This window comes from Octopus bimaculoides, chromosome 16, assembly GCF_046866305.1.
Source record: "Octopus bimaculoides isolate indiv1 chromosome 16, ASM4686630v1, whole genome shotgun sequence".
Classification (NCBI taxonomy): domain Eukaryota; kingdom Metazoa; phylum Mollusca; class Cephalopoda; order Octopoda; family Octopodidae; genus Octopus; species Octopus bimaculoides.
In genome coordinates this window covers 30429081-30447094 of record NC_142943.1, presented here as the reverse complement: position 1 = coordinate 30447094, position 18014 = coordinate 30429081, and the positions used below count along the sequence as shown (strand labels likewise).

At 33.3% G+C, this 18014-nt stretch overlaps 1 protein-coding gene across 48 annotated transcripts in view; it reads right to left on the bottom strand.

Annotated features, from left to right (window-relative positions):
• The window catches only part of LOC106872650 (uncharacterized), a 117372-nt gene that overhangs the window by 49979 nt on the left and 49379 nt on the right, over positions 1-18014 (bottom strand). For 24 of the 48 annotated variants that reach the window (XM_089364384.1, XM_089364362.1, XM_089364338.1 and 21 more), the window contains one exon: positions 4375-4448. Coding sequence is in view for 16 of the 48 variants with exons in the window: in XM_089364338.1 (XP_089220464.1) it covers positions 4375-4448 (74 nt within the window). In the remaining 32 variants the exon portion in view is untranslated. Of the gene's footprint in view, positions 1-4374; positions 4449-6699; positions 6741-14270; positions 14312-16600; positions 16618-18014 lie in introns of all 48 variants that reach the window. The other 24 variants (XM_089364371.1, XM_089364346.1, XM_089364372.1 and 21 more) reach the window with 4 other exon arrangements.

The following is an 18014-nucleotide window of genomic DNA, read 5'->3' as shown; positions in this document are numbered from 1 at the left end:
CTGACCAATATTCATATTTTCTCACACTAATCCCTCTATAAAGCCATGATGTCAACTTCAAGTGAAATTCTTGCACAAATGAAAGCAACAGAGAGCAAAACATTCGCAGTTTTATGTCACATGAAAAAATACTAAAAATATTTCAACAGACCACATCTGGAGATCAGATACTTGGCTGATCAGTATTCCATTACTGATGGATGCACTTCAGCTTCTGGTCCACAAGTATGCTACCCCATCTCCCTGTCTTTTCTATTGCTATTATAATGGCTTCAGCTCTTTGGAGCTGGTTGGTCTCATGCCTTCACCACTCAGACAACCCCAACTCACTTATCTTTCCATCTCGTCACCTTTGTTTTGTCCAACCTCACTTTTCCATTATGCCCAGCTCTTTTTTCCCAGAACATTTTCCCTAATCATGTCTTTCCTGCAGGTACTGAACTGCAACAATTTAACTAGAATATTAATAGCATCGATTTCACTGGTTTTGGAGGACTTATGGACTGTTTCTCCTTTGTCCTGACTCAGCAAGTGAAAGAAAAACATAAGAGATGTGAATAAAGAGACTGCCTTATCTAAAGTAATGGTTAAACTTGTTCTAATGTAGTAGGCATCAAAAGGTTAACTTGAGAAATTATGTTGTGGTGGGAAGGGAATAAAAGCAGGAAGTAGTTGACTAACATAATTCTAGTCAATCAGCAAATACAACAGAGAAATTTGGACCTGTTTTAGCCCTTATCAAACATCTCCGGTGGGACATAGTCAACGTAGGGATGAGACAGTCTCTGGATTAATGTACAACAGGTGTAGACAAGTAGACATATTCTCCGCTTCGCTGCTATCCACGTGGAAAAGCAATATCCAAACATATTTAATGCAAAAGCATATCTGAAGGTACATCATTTTGTACTCATCTGTTTTTACTCAGATCCATAATTTACACAATGTTCAACATTGAATTCAACACAAGAAAGTATCACTGATTTACTCATTAAAGTATCTAAACATCATTAGTTTAAGCTAATTATTTACACATGTTGGATATTTGTCCTCATCTTGTTTGTGGTTAATGTTTTGGCTGATATACCCTCCAGCCTTCATCAGATGTCTTGAGGAAATTTCGAACCTGGGTTCTCATTCCTAAGGTATTCTTCAATGTTGTTGTTATTCAGGTCACTTCCTGGAATCAAACTCGGAATCTATGATCCAGTCAATGGATCAATGTATGATCATAACCAACAAAGGCTTCAAGAACTACAACCTTGCATCCACAATATACAATTTGCACCAGTCTCATGGAAGGTACTGGTCTCTCTAGCCAGTGCTTGGAAAAACACATTATGTATAGATAAAATGTGATCTTGAAGGATGTGTGCATGTATATATATATATCCTGTTGTGTCTGGGGAGAGTCATTTTCTTTTAGTGCCTTATAATTTAACACACTTATAAGACACAAAAAGAAAATGACTCCCCAGATACAACAGAATATGCTTCAACACACGAACTCACATAAAGAATCTTGCAAACCAAATCCCCAAACGAAATATATATCTATATATATATCTATATCTATATCATCATCATCATCATCGTCGTTTAACGTCCGCTTTCCATGCTAGCATGGGTTGGACGATTTGACTGAGGACTGGTGAAACCGGATGGCAACACCAGGCTCCAATCTAATTTGGCAGAGTTTCTACAGCTGGATGCCCTTCCTAACGCCAACCACTCAGAGAGTGTAGTGGGTGCTTTTACGTGTCACCCGCACGAAAACGGCCACGCTCGAAATGGTGTCTTTTATGTGCCACCCGCACAAGCCAGTCCAGGGGCACTGGCAACGATCTCACTCGAAAATCCTACGGGAGCCAGTCAGGCGGTACTGGCAATGGCCACGCTCAAAATGGTGCATCTCATATGCCACCCGCACAAGAGCCAGTCCAGGGGCACTGGCAACGATCTTACTTGGCTTGCCGGGTCTTCTCACGCACAGCACATTCCCAAAGGTCTTGGTCAGTAGTCATCGCCTCGGTGAGGCCCAATGTACGAAGGTCTTGCCTCACCACCTCAGCCCAGGTCTTCCTGGGCCTACCTCTTCCACGGATTCCCTCAACTGTTAGGGTGTGGCACTTTTTCACGCAGCTATCCTCATCCATTCTCACCACATGTCCATACCAGCGCAATCGTCTCTCTTGCACACCACAACTGATGCTTCTAATGTTCAGCTTTTCTCTCAAGATACTTACACTCTGACGGGTATTCACATTGACATTACACATCCAACGGAGCATACTGGCTTCATTCCTTGCGAGCTTACGTATGTCCTCAGCAGTAACAGCCCATGTTTCACTGCCATGTAGCATGGCTGTTCATACGCATGCGTCATACAGTCTGCCTTTTACTCTTAGTGAGAGTCCCTTTGTCGCCAGCAGGGGTAAGAGCTCTCTAAACTTTGCCCAGGCTATTCTTATTCTAGCAGCTACACTTTCAGCGCACCCACCCCCACTACTAACTTGGTCGCTCAGATAGCGGAAGCTATCGACTACCTCTAGTTTTTCACCCTGGAATGAGATAGAAGTTGTTTCCTGTTTGTTTACAGTCTTTATTGCACCTGAACATCTGCCACAAACAAAAACTAACTTGCTAGTTAACCTGCCTTTGATGTTGCTGCACTTCTTATGTGTCCATAGCTTGCACCGGGTACATCTTATAGAGTTACTACCTACTCCTTTTCTACATACTGAGCAGGGCCATCTACCTGAAGGGGTTTGTGTTTTATCTACCTTCCTACTTATTAGGATTTTGGTTTTAGCTAGGTTGACTCTAAGGCCCTTCAATTCTAGAACTTGCTTCCACACCTGAAACTTCTCTAGTTCTGATAGTGACTCCGCAATTAGGGCAAGGTCATCAGCATAGAGGAGCTCCCAGGGGCAACCTGTCTTGAACTCCTCTGTGATTGCCTGGAGGACTATGATAAATAAGAGGGGGCTGAGGACGGAACCTTGGTGGACCCCTACCTCTACCCGGAATTCATTGCTGTACTCATTTCCAACCCTCACCTTACTGGCAGCATCTCTGTACATGGCTCGCACAGCTCTCACTAACCATTCTTCTATCCCAAGTTTCCTCATTGACCACCAGATAAGGGATCGTGGGACCCTGTCAAAGGCTTTCTCCATGTCAACGAAAGCCAGGTACAGAGGTTTATCCTTAGCTAGGTATTTCTCCTGCAGCTGTCTCACTAGAAATAAGGCATCAGTAGTGCTTTTACCTGGCACGAACCCAAACTGCATCTCATCTAAATTGATTCGCTCCCTAATTAGTTGGGCTATGACCCTCTCTGTAACTTTCATAACCTGATCTAACAGCTTGATGCCTCTGTAATTATTATCATCGTCATTTAACGTCCATTATCCATGCTGGCATGGGTTCGACTGTTTGACTGGGCTGGCACGTTGGGAGGCTGCGCCAGGATCCAGTCTGATTTAGCATGATTTTCTATGGCTGGATGCCCTTCCTAATGCCAACCACTTAGAGTGTAATGGGTGCTTTTATGTGCCACCGGCATGGGTGCCATTTGTGTGATACCGCTATCTGCCACAACTGCAATTTTGCTCGGCTGGATAGGTCTTCTTCTCAAGCACGACAATGCCAAAGGTCTTGGCCATTGCCTCCGTGAGGCCCAACACTTGAAAAGAGCTTGGCCACTTTGCCTCCATCAGGCCCAATGCTTGAAAGGAAGTCAGTCACTATGCCTCCATGAGGCCCAATGCTATATATTTCCAACTGCATATGGATACTCAGCTACACTGAATATAGTTCACACTCTTAGTAAATTTTAATGTGAATTTACTGTAGTCTTAATTCTGTCATTACTTCTAGATCCAACAAGTAATTCTGTAGTTTTCTGCTCCTTCACATATAATTTATACCACCAATGTTTTCCAGACTATTGGCCTATCACAGGTATTTGTAAATCTTGTTCACTAAGTCTTGTTGATAAAGAGTACAACACTTCTGACAATGTATGTAGACTATACTGGGCCTCTTTAGACAAATGACGTTTTGTTTTCATTCAGAAATAAAATTCTCAAAACAGTTTCTAATCACTTTCATCTTTACAGTACCAGCCATCACCACTACCATTTAGATTTGTTATCTAAAGTATGAGAAGCTCAGCTGATGTCTTTTATATAAAGATAGGATACTGAATGAAGAGGTAGCAAAACCATATTAGCCTATCAAAAATTACCCCAATGGACTAGCTGTTGACTACAAGCAAAACAGTTATCCACTTACATAATCTGTAACCCCACCACCAAAAAAAAAAAAAAAGAAAACCTAATATTCTGTGGAATGAAGCAAAGAATTTACCTGAGAATCACTGACAACTCCATGGCTGATGGTCAACTGTTCTGATTTTTTAGGTCCGACAACACCAGACTTGCCTAAAGAAAGAAAGAAAAGAACATTAGATGATGAAAATGAAGGTTTTAGAAGCTCTGCTAGTAACGTTAGATGCCCGATACCATATGGGAAAGCTACCAACATCTGCCTGCTTGAAGGAAGAACCAGAAAGAATTTAATCAAGTGAAGATAAGCTATTTGTCATTATGCTATGCTGCTGTAGCCACCCAATGCATATATAAGTAGATAGTTTGGCTCAGAGGTGAATACATAGCCAGACCAAAAAGGTTAGTGAGAGCAGGCAAAATGTTCAAAAATCCAAAAGCATGCAGTAGATAGATAAGAAAACAATTATTCCCTTGAAACAGAGGAACATTTCAGGAAAATTTATTAAAAGGTATAGATTACACAAAAGCTGTTTATTAAAAAGAAACATACTAAATCGTTAGACACACACAATCAAGCATATTTATGTATATTTAACCTTTTAAATGGTTGATTATATGTTGATATACATTTAAAAAGTTAAACAAAACATAAACTTACTTTGTTAATGTTTGTATTAAAAGCAATATTTTTCTCTTTATAAACCATAATTAGGGAAATGTTATTTTGATAAATCCACCATCTAATTTTAAATTCAAACTGATGAAATAAGAAAAAAAAAAAATCAATCTGTATCAAAATTCTTACTGATATAAAGAAAAATCTTTAGTTTGGCTAAATGACGATGTTAAAATATTTTATTAGAAGGAAAGAAAAAAATAAAGCAACATTAAACTATTTCTACAAAGAGATTATGTAAATGAGCTTCAAATAATATTTCTTCACAAACTGTATGAGTGAGTGTTGTGTATATGCATGTGTAAATGTGGAGCTGTATGTTTATGTTGAGGTAGGTTCCAAAAAAAAAAAAATTATTAGTTAAAAATAGACTGTTTTTTATTTTATATTACATCAGTTACATACAAACATACACACACACATGCATATATGTATGTGCAAGTGCCTTTCTATCTAACCATATGAAGTCTACAACGGCAGTTAGTGTTTGGAAAGTTAAATTTATGACATAAGGATAAACAAGGACAGGTTTTTAAATAGTTATTTTTTTTTTTTTAATTGGCCAAAGATTTCCAACTAGTTTTGACATTAAGAAAATATTTAAGAAATTCAGTTATGAACGGCTGTCTATATAGCTATTGCTTTTTTTTTTTTAATTTCATTCTAAATATATTTATTTTTGGAATTGGAGTTTAATATGACAAGATGTTTTATAATCTGTATAATTATCAGTAATCGCATAATGAAATAATCTGCTGTGTGGCAATAAATCACTGGTTATCTCTTAGAAAGAGAAGGAAAGAGTTTATAAAATAATGCTAAAGTCAAAATCCAGTTCTTCAGTAAAATTTTATCCACTTTTAAATTGCATAAAATAACATTATAGAAAGTATTTTCTTTCATTTGTTTTCCAATTCAAGCTCATCTATCATGCTTAACAGCAATGAACAATACAACATCAAAAGAGTTTTGTGGAGATAAATAAAGCAAGATGAGGATGCAACAGAACAGCTCTTGTAAGATAAGCTTGCAGCTGAGATATGACAGTTGTTTAACAAATTACAGCTAATAAGGAAAACACTAACAATATCTCATGTGACGACGACTAATAGGGTTGGCAGAAATTTAGATTGAAGTCTTTCAACTTTATTACACTTGATGTAATGCAAAGCTGAGAGAGAGAGAGAGAGAGAGAGAGAAAAAGAGAGAGAGAGAGAAAAAGAGAGAGAGAGAGAGAAAAAGAGAGAGAGAGACTATGTCATTAAAAGGAGGAGGGGGAAAAAAAAAGAATACAGCTTGCTCAGTATACAGATGAGAAATGAGAATTGCATTCTTCAAGAGAAAAAAGAAACTATAAATATGAATACTTTCATATGTATTGATTAACATATAAAGTAATGAATGATAAAGTTTTATTTCTTTTTTGTTTTTTACAAATAAAAAAAATATTCAAAAACAAATATCTGCCAGATATGTGGAACAAAGCAGTGCATGTGCAAAACAACAACAAAATTTAAAAAAAAAATATGAAAATATGGAAAAAAAAAAGAAAAAAGGTCATTATCAGTTAGTAAAACTACGAGTAAAGACGTTTAGAAGGATTAACAAATTCATTTATCCAAAGGAATGAATAAAACAGGCAACTGACAAAGGAAAAAAAAAAAAAAAAAATGGCAAAGTTAGAAGGTAAAGAGGAAATGATTATAAATAAGCCTGTTGTATATATACCTGAACTGGGAAAGATGCAATGAGACAAGCCGAGATTTCGCCTGATAAATAATAAACCAACAAGTAATTGATGGTACCATAAATTAGAATAAGTCTGTACTAATGAGATCTACTCATTTATTTCATAATGACAATTAAAGGGTTTGCCAAACTGCCTCTCTTTATACATTTCTTTTTTTTTAATTAAATGGCTTTAAAATTTAGTGGCAAAAAAACATAGTGAAAAAAAAAAGAAAATATTATTAATAGAAAAACTGAATATCTACGGACCATTTACTTTTGAAACTTATGTTTTAAATCTGAATTCGTTAAACACATCAAATGTTTAAATGAAATGGGTCAAATGATAGGAAATTCAAGGGAGGCAACACTTCTTTTTACAAAGGGTTTATTTCCCTTCGCAACCTTGAACATCATAGCTTCTTCCTTCAACTAGGCATCAACACGCGTGTGTATTCCTTGATAAAGCCCCCATTCAATCAATAATTTCACACACCAAAAAACAATCGGAACAAAATTAAAATATATAAATTCCACTTCCCTACTTCATTTTAGAATAATTACAATTTTGAAATGAAAACCACAAAAATCCAATCGACCTTTATATTAAAAAATAGAAAACCAAAAGTAAAAGCGAAACTAACAAAATACCTTGAAACAATTAAAGTACAGTTTATGTCCATAATGGTGGTGTATGATCAGTATGAGATGTTTTGACAGAGTCATTTCGGTACCACTGATTCAATGCTGACTTAGATGTTTTAATGTTGCTCCCATTCTTCTCCCCCGCTATCTATTTATGCCTGTGAGCACATTTCTCGTAATACATATATATGAGTGGGAACATGTTTATGTTGTATTCGATTTATAAATTTTTAAATTGTAATGTCTCTCTCGCCTTCCATCTGCAAGGGTAATTTCTGCAGACACATGCATGTTTGCATCTTACGTTAAAAGAGTAGTCACCAAAACATGTTGGATATCCAGTCAGCTGGACCAAAACATCTGCACTGAACTGTCTCATTTTATGTATCATTGCCTAGTTTCTAAGGTCTAGTTACTTATGTAACAATATAATGTATAACCAAAATTTCAATGTTCTAGAGAAGACATAACTAAATGACAAGTAAAACAATACAAAGAGAATTCTTTCCTAACCAAAGACACAATTTTGGCCCATTTCTCATTATGATGACCCCTAACACCTCCAGATACAGTTACAATGGAAACAATATAACTGAGTACTGTTTCTTTGGTTTTCAGATGCTAAGCTAAACTATTATCATGAATACATCTAAAGCCCTCAGCTTTAGATGTGCTCATTATATTTCCCTTTCAGTACAAATATACCGAACACACAATTCCCCAATTTGTGTTTGTATTTATATCCATTTTACCATGTTACTATGAGTCAGACAAACATGTAATTGAGGCACTACTTTACAGCTGAATGCCTTTTCTGTCACTAACCCTTACTGACTTTTACAAGTAAGGAATTTCTTACTTCAACTGTCTTTGAAGAGACAAAGCAAGTAGCGGCTCATGACTTACATAGAGTACAAATGTGAACAAATACATACACACATGCATATATAGAGTAAATGTATATAAATATCCTAATGTTTCTTAATGACCCATGTATTTTCTACTACTACCACTACTAATTGTGTATATTTACACTAAGCACCAACATTATCAAACAAGGAACTGATAGCTGACCCTTTCATGTGTCACAGTTGAAATACTGCAGCTAGTTATATTTAGGTTACTACTCTATAAATGCTACCAATATTTCACAAATAGTTTAGTGCATAACAACAATAGGGAGTGTTTAGTTCTTTTGAATTACTGTAATTGTTTGTAATTTTGTTGGTCGAGATACAAAATGCTTTCATTATCATTACTATATCAAGCTATTACCGTGTAAGACAATTTAAGTAGAACACTCAGATAGTAGAGTCTAAAAACAAACCGATACATTGTCACTGAATGAATCCACTTCCTTACACACAGTCCTAGAGAAGTGAAGTTCTTAGTTTATCTCATAAGAAACTCCCCCAGATTATTTAGCTATGAACAGATTAGCCACAGTTTTAAAATCATAACCTAATTATCTTTCATAGATAGAGTACTATTCTACTGAAAATAACATTTCCAGATAAGCTGGCAACTCTGATCCTGACATTTAGACAAAGTGAGTGTGGTAAATTTAGTGCCCTGACCTGAAATACAAAACAACTTGTAAGGTGAACTAGGAAACCATCATCAGTTGCGAAGACTGATAGCTTATTCGTGCAGTCATCCACAAAAATGAAGAACAGCATATATAAGGAACAATGACCTTCAATAAATGGATAATGTAATATTTAAGTCTGCATTTTTATCCCTAATTTCAATAAATGTCAAATATAATTAACATAGCTATAAATATGATGATGATGCTTTTCTCTATATAAATCCTAGTTCTTATAACATTCCTCTTATAGAGGATTATAAATCTTGTAAGTTCTAATTAACCAAAAGAAACAAATACTTTGATCAACAAATAACACCAATTATATATATATATATATATATATATATATATATATATATATAAAATATATATTAAACTAAAAAAAGTACCAGGAAACTTTTACGAAGTGTTTAATCCTAATGATTTCAGTTCAATAATTAGATATTTCATTTAGGATTGGAGCAAAAATAACAAGTGACAAAGTTTAATTAGATAATGATCAACTGTAATGAAGTTTGTTGAAAACATCTCTATTTAAAGTGGGGTGGGAATCAGATCTAGCAAAGAAAGGGATTTTGAAACATGTAATAGCTAATGGAAATGTCAAATTTGTTTAAAGAGTTACGAAATATGACTTGCTGTTATAGTTTCTAATATACACCACTCATCATTATCATTATCTATTTTACAACTAATTTTAGAGGTTAAACAATGAAGCTAATAGTAGTCAAATAAAAATGTTAGAAAAACATAAGAAAAAACAAAAACTGTATATCAGAAGGGTGGAGCTAATGCCATGATAGGAATAGAGAGCCACAGACCTTGACATGTAAAGCTGATCTCTGTGTAGATGTGGCATTGGATAATAATAGAGCACTGAAAGTTTACAGTATGTAGACTTAAGAAACCCTACACATAAAGTTGAAACAATAGCGAATAATTCTATGTTGTGAAGCTAACTTTTCTGATAAGCTCACCTAAGAAGCATACCAAAAGCTATAAAAAGGAAAAGATTTTTGATATTTTGAAATATCAATGAATTTTACCTAGTGCCTCAAGATTAGTTTCAACTTATTCATGATAATCAAACAAAATAAAAGCAAAAAACACATGCAGTGTTTACTGAGATCAATACTACTTCAAGCTAATTATTTTGGCCTGAAGTTGTCCAGAACATGTCAAACTTTATGGCACCACTCAGAGGCAGTAATTCTTTGAGAACTATGATCATTATCATCATTAAAAAGTTTAAGAATTTTAGATAAGAAAAATGGAAAAACTAAAGAATAATATTTAATAATCTTAGGGTAAATCTTGTTTACAATAAATTTTAAATAATTCCACAAAATTGTATGTAAATTATACAATTCCATTAAAACTGCTTATCATCTTCATTTCACCAGACATATAATAAGATCAATAAACTTAGTCATAGTAGCAGTAGGCTTATCAGTGAATTAGTAGGACTTCAGAAAAACATGTTGACTACAACTAACACTTAAAATAGGGGCAGAAATCCAGATGTTAATAATTAACATTTTAAGTTATCTTCATAATAGGGACGAGTAAATGAATTTCATAGGCGTCAGTTCATTCAAACCAAATCCATATTGGCTCAAATGGAGTGTTTGATTAAGGTAAACAAGAGCACATTGCTACCTTTAGAGGCAAGCTTTATGAAATATACTACTCGTATTTAAAGAGGACATAACCAACACAAGTGACAAGTGTACCTTAATTAGAGAAGGCATATACACTCATTGCCAATTACATCTACAAAGGAAGATAAATCGTATCAAAAGATCACATATGAAGAGACAATCTTCAGGGTAGTAAAACCAATGAACATTTCAGTGACCATGTTATAAAAAACTCAGTAACTCATCCATTTTACTTGAATCATTGCCGATTCAGATAAACAAGCTCAAAAACCATTTTGAACAGGCGGAAAAAGATTGAGTGAATGAACCCAAATATAATTTGAATGTCCCTAGATGAGTGAAATGCAATTCCTGATAGGATTTGAACTCAAAAACAGAAGATGCCCAACCCAACACCAATATAATTTTCATTAACTTTAAGATCAGAAATATTCAGCATTATGACCATTTTACAACTGTCATAATATAATTATATAACAGACAACTAATGGCTGAGTTAAAACTATTAATCGAAAATCATTTCTCCAAGATACTTCAGCATTTGTTTATTGGTGCTGATAGATTTCTAAGCTATTACTCCCTAATTAGCTAAGTTTGATACAAATGAGAGCTCTTAATGAATTATTGGTTGATCACTGGGGATATTTCATCAACAAGTAATATGCCAAGGGAAGGTGAGCTGATGGAAGTTTTGATTCTGTCTAGACATTATAGATACAGCAGTAAATAAACTGATGCAACAAAGAATCAAATCCATGTCAAAGACTTGGCCCACCATCAGTTTTCCTCCCAGACTTTTACTCTTCTTACTATAAGCTTGCATAAATTGCTTTTGAAACAAACTTTTCCCCACAAGGATGGAATTGCACCAGCAGTATAACCAATTTTGCATTGAGGAATATTTACCAGTTGAATGAAGCACAGAATGTAAAAATAAAAAAAACTGGCACTCCGTCAGTTACAATGACGAGGGTTCCAGTTATCCACAGAACAGCCTGCTTGTGAAATTAATGTGCAAAGTGGCTGAGCACTCCACACACACGTGTACCCTTAACATATTCCTCAAGTAGATTCAGTGTGTCACAGAATGTGACAAGATTGGCCCTTTGAATTACAAGGAAAACTCATTTTGCCAGCAGAGTGGACTGAGTGGATAAAGCACAGCTAAGAAAGAAATCCCATGAGGTTTATACCCTATTTCTCTCAGATAATTTGCTGGACTTTATGTGGTCTAAGATTTTGAAAATAATTTTCAACAAACAGTCAAGTCTATAATGAAATGTGCACCTTATACGCTATTGAAAACTAAAATTAAAACATTCACTTAATAAGCAATCTCTCATTATACTCTGAACTGTATAAGCCTTGTTTTAGTAAATGTTCTAAGATTATTTGTTAATGAAGTAAAACCTGCTGTTCATGTCTCACTATTGGCATTTTAAACTAGTGATCATAAAGTCACTTTCCCCTAATTACCCAAGCACACTGTCTCTTTGCTATCATTGAGAACACCTCAAGATTATTACTGATGTAATAATAACTTCAAAGTTACTAAAATACTGAAATAGCACTGTATCCAATGTACAAAACAAACATACATAAAACAATTTTCATGTCACTTTATAGAAAGGTAATATAAGTGTATGAAAGTAATTTTTGGCAATTTTAAAAACTTGATAAATTGGGATGAAGTAAATCAAGTTTGTTAAAATATACATCGTGGGGAAATTATACAATGAATAGAATCTCAATTTTTTAAAGCTAATATTGGGGAGAGAACTAGCAGAATATGATAGTTTCAACTCCCAGAGTTTAGGTAATTAACAATTTAGAAAAATTTAGCATAATTAGAATAACTGACATCACATTGGTACTAGTTAAAAGATAAAATAACAGAGAGAAACAGATATAAAATGTAAGGACAGGTCTATGAATATGGGATGGGGGAGAAAAACACTGAAGGAAAATATAGTTCCATAAAGAGAAAATAAACACCAAACACTTTTATCATTATTATTATTATTTTTTTTTTGTAATGGAGGAAAAAAAAAAATCAATAATACACATCCAATGAAACTAATTACTTACACACAATCCAGAAAACATATGTAAGAATAAGAAATAGGGAAATAAAGATTTGTTTTTAATATTAAAAAACAAAAAAAAAAACAAAAAAAAAAAAACAAGGAAACATGAATAAAACTGAATGATGGAAAGGGAGAGATTAATAACTAAGATAATATTAGTGTAAAAAAAAAAAATGATGCAAAATGAAGTTGAAAGCAGTACTCAAGAGAAATTATCTTGTAAGCTTTAAGCAACTAACAAGCATTCAAAAGAGAAAGAAACAAGTTTTCATTTAAATAATATATTCATGGCAAATTATAAAATTAATGTTAATTCTATATAAAATGTGAACTGCTATTAGCTATATCTTTTGATAGGTGTGCTCAACAATAAATGTTTGCCTTGTGGAATTCTCTTCATGTTATATCATCTTATAAAGCAATCATTTAAAATTCAGTATGCACTGTTCACAAACAGAATCCACAATCCAACAAAACAAGATTATAGTCATTTAGCAGTTTTAATGTTTCAATGACTTCAAATAATCTTCAGGTTTTATCAACCCCACCCCCTCACAAGCTATTTTGTATATAGAATATTTTATGAGGTTTCCTCTCAGAATTCACTGTAGCTTTGCACAGTCAATAAAAATTCTGGTTTAATAAACAGGAATTCATTTTCAACTAGGCATTAAGTGAATGAATAAATACATTTTCTTGATAAATTAAGAATTTCTTGAAATCCTGAACTCACTGCATTACATTACATCTAATCATTTCAAAGTGGACTGTCTCATTTTCTACAACAATAACACTGGTCTAAACAATTCGATTCCAATAGTAATGTTGTTAGTCGAAGAGACTAATAATTAACTACTCCAAATTTAAATGTGTTAATGCATTAACTACTGTAAATTTTAAAATGTTAATGTAGTAAGTACCCAAGATTTAAACATGTTAGTGTATTTGACAATTCCGGATTTAAATGTGTTAAACTACTGCAGATTTCAACATGTAATTAACTACTCCAACATTAGTGCATTAAGATAAGTGTGTTAGTGTGTTAATAAACTGTATTTGTATATTAACAAGATGTGTCAGTACATTAATATCCAATGCAAATATTTCTAGAAATAGAGCTTAAAAGAACAAAAACATTTATACTGAACAACTTAATAGAAAATGGAAATCTGTTGTTACTGGATGGAAGTGAAGTTAGTTACATGAAGATAGATTTAAAAGAAGAAACATTTAATATTTAGTTAGTATTATTTATGTGATCAGACAATATTTACTTGTTGCTATCAATTCAATAAAATAAAACAGACACACCTACACTCAAAACATTTTGCAAATCTAAAACCCTTTGTATTTTATGTATTTATAATTACTTCAATACATATTTCTCTGAAGACAGAAAAACTAACACAGGAGGAAACATGGTTAGGATTGAATAAACAGGATAAGAAAATAGTTTTAAATGCACCACCGTAAGTGCAATAAAGCTAGTCCAGCAACAAAAATATCATTAAAAAAAAAACCAATTACAATATACAATATAAATTAGGTGAGAAGAACAAACAAACAAAAAGAAAAAATTTTACTAACTGAAGAATAAGTATTGCAAAGCAGAAAAGTAAAGTTGATTCCTGCAGAAAATGTGTGGAAGAGAAAGAAAAGGGAAGAATTCTAAAGAGATTTAGTAGTGAAATGATCAGAGGGTAATTTTTTTTTTCCTTCTAAGATGAGATTACAATAAGTTGTCAGCAGAGCTCTGCCTTGTACAAGAGAACAACATTCCATCATTAATCTGCCTTGACTTCCACAAGAGACTACTATTTTAATATTACCATAACTAGACACTTAAATCAAGTACCAGTGGTTTATTCACCACTACAAATTACATTTCATTTTATAACATTAATTATATGAATAAAAGCAAGAATGAAATCAAGCATTTTAATGATGGCATGATGCTTTTGGTGGCTTGTTACTATGTGTTAAATTTATTAAGCTGAGTCAGTATTTTTTGCAATTAAAACATTAATCCCATTACAAGATGTGCTTATTGGTAAGAGTTGGTAAAAATGTCTAATAATTAATAAAAAAAATTCATAGTGGATGACTTACAATAAATCAAAACATATAAACAGTTTATAAAAATATGTAGATAAAAATGACTGCACGGCATGAACACACAATGTGAAAAGATGAAGCATTATGAATTATAAGCAGAAGATGAAGCTGGGTAGTGTTGGATTGTATACAAAATACTTAGGGTGGGGGTAGGAGACCTGAAGTTAAAGATGGCATTGTGTAAGTGTGAAAGAGAATGTTTTGTTTTGAATGAGAGTGTGTGTGTGTGTGTGTGTGTGTGCGTACACCTCCATCCAGTTAGCCAGATGGTGAATCTCTACAGTCAAGGTAAACAGGTACCAGATGACTTGTTTGGATTCATTAACACTGGCCAATATAATGCCATAATCTTTACTGTAGAAAGTTTCAGAAGGTCATCTACATCTGCAATACTTCAGTATCAGCTCTACTTTATACACACACTGATTTAATACTTGTTAATTAAACACTTAACTTGGCTTGAGTTTTATTTAACATAGATCACCAAATTATTTTATATATTACATTGACATCCAATTTTCCAAAATCTTCCTTAGCTGTATCAATGTTGCTTGTCAATCACATATCTAAAAGAGGAACTCTCTAAAGTGATGAGATAATAATCTTTGACATAGGACACACTAACAATACATGTTGATGTAGAGGGGGGGGGGGGGGTGTCTGAGCAGACAAAAGAATCACTAACAACTTACATGATACTGCTCAACCAATACAGGCATAATGAAAACATAACTCAAATGAACCAATGCCATCAATTTGCATAAATCAGATGCAATATATTAATTTCTGAACACGGTATATTCTTAATCAATTGAAATTTCCCAGCAAAATCTAGTGGCATCAGAAAGCAGGAGATAATTTCAAGAAGTTAAAAATCTTTCAAAGTAAATCTAACAGTTGGAAGTAAGTTTGATCTGTGGAGGTCATGTTCACACACACAAATGCCATGAAAAATGGCAGAGTGACAGCAACATGCTGGACATCCAACTCATAAGCCAATATGGACAAGGCAGATCTATTTCTAAATACTTCCAGTTCCACGTAAGGATAGTTAGCTGTAAAATATACTTAATACACAGAAATATATTACATGTATGAAGCTTCCAACTCATAGAAACAAGAGGAAGTGAAAAAACAAAAACAAATGCTATTCGTGGTTTTGAAGATTCAGAAATTTTTACACAAGTTGTTGGTGAATGTATTTTACAATGAGGAGACTTTTCCAACAGTTACCCCTCAATAAACTGGGATAAGTTCATTCAGCCAGATTAACAGAAGAATGCAAAGTAAAAAATGGTCTTGTCAATAAGTTTGACTAGAGTTTGGTTGACCAGCACCTTAGTCACTATAAACACACACAAACTTCCATACTTTTTTTTTTTTCAATCGTATAATTTAAGCACTGCCTGTAGCAATTTAGAATTGGGGGGGGGGGGAGAAAAGAAAAAGAAAATAGCTGAATAATCTAAAAGCATACACATTTCATGTGGATTAATTTGTAAGATAATGTTTAAAAAAAGTGTAATTACATTTTCTATTCAGCTAGTAAATTTGACCACACACGCACTCACAGACACACACACACTCAAAAGATCAGTCAGTCAGTCAGTATGTAGATAGAAGAGATGTTAAGATGTTAAGCAGGGCTAACATCTACAAAACTCAGAAAGATGAACAAATGGAAATCAGCAAACAAATAGCAAGCAATATTTCAACCATTTAGCATGACGGATATGTCTGTAAAGTTGATAGAAAACAGAGACATGCTAACAACATATTAGGGAGAGAAAACAGACACATACAGAAACATCTGTCTTGGCTGCAGAAATAAGTTTGCATAAATTGATCAGTTGTAAAGAATGCAAAGCTAAAAAACAAATTATCAGAGCTAGAAAAAAAAAAATTAGCTACACAAAATTTAATTAGTAAAAGTTTTTTTTTTTTTTAAATCAAAGTATTAGTTACAGTATTTTCTGCATATGAATTACAGAATTAAAAACAGGATTTAACAGTAATCCAAACAGTGCATAAGTTGACAATTTGTCAGACAGTCTCACAATGACTTAAAAAGAAGCATAGCCACACAATTCATTTACTTTTAACTGATGTGAAAATATATTTCTATAGGATCTTACCTGGATAAAACTGGGAATTTATTTATTTATATATAGATTATTTTTATTGTTTTGGACATGTATAACACAAGTTTAACAAAAATTATGAAAACAAAAAGTTGGAAATTAAAAGCCATGTTAATAATTATGAAAATTTGAAGGAAAAAAATATTAAAAGCAAAATTATAAATATAAATAAAAAAAATTTGGAGAACATTGTAAAAAAAAAAATCCAAGTGGTTCGTTCCTCCCCCACCACTTCCATCTTTTCAGGTAAAATTTTTAATTTTAAGAACATTTAATTGATAGCAAATAGAACAAAAGACAACATGTATATGAAGTGAAGATAACTATTCCCAAAACAAATGGAATAATTGGTCTGGCTTGATACTCTGAGTAGCTACTAACTGTATAGAATATAAACAACCTAACATCCTCATTAAAATGCAACAGTTCAACTCTAAAATATATTCCAATAAGATTCAGATTTGTGCATTTCTTGTTTCAGATATCTCATTTACATCAGATCAAATTTCACTCGAGAAGTAATCTGACATGTGCAACTGCACACATCTGCCTATCCAATACACACACACACACACACACACACACACACACACACACACACACACAGTTCAGCTGTTGTAAAAAGATAGGAATCAATGATTATTTTGAAATCAATTCATATGGAATATTTCAAATAATACTGATATAAGAAATGGCAAGACACACACACATTAGTAACCAGAAAACCTATTTTATTGTAGCTAGCATTAAATAAATGCAAAACTAGGCAAAACCAGCCAGGTTGTGTGGTTACTACAAAGAGGGAGAAGAAATAGTAAAAGATTCAGATTTTTTAAAATATCTACAGAGTATTTAGAAGGAAGAAGGAAATGTTTCTAATCTCTCTCTCTCTCAAACACACATTTTGGTATCTACAACACTGAAATATTTAAAATTGATTTTCTATTGACAGCTGTCATGCTACTATTCTACAAGAAGTCAACTTCAAATTATCAACTGTAAATTCACACCTAATTATAAATAATCTATATTTATTTAACCACAAAAGTATTTCTTTTCAATAATCTTCTTTCAG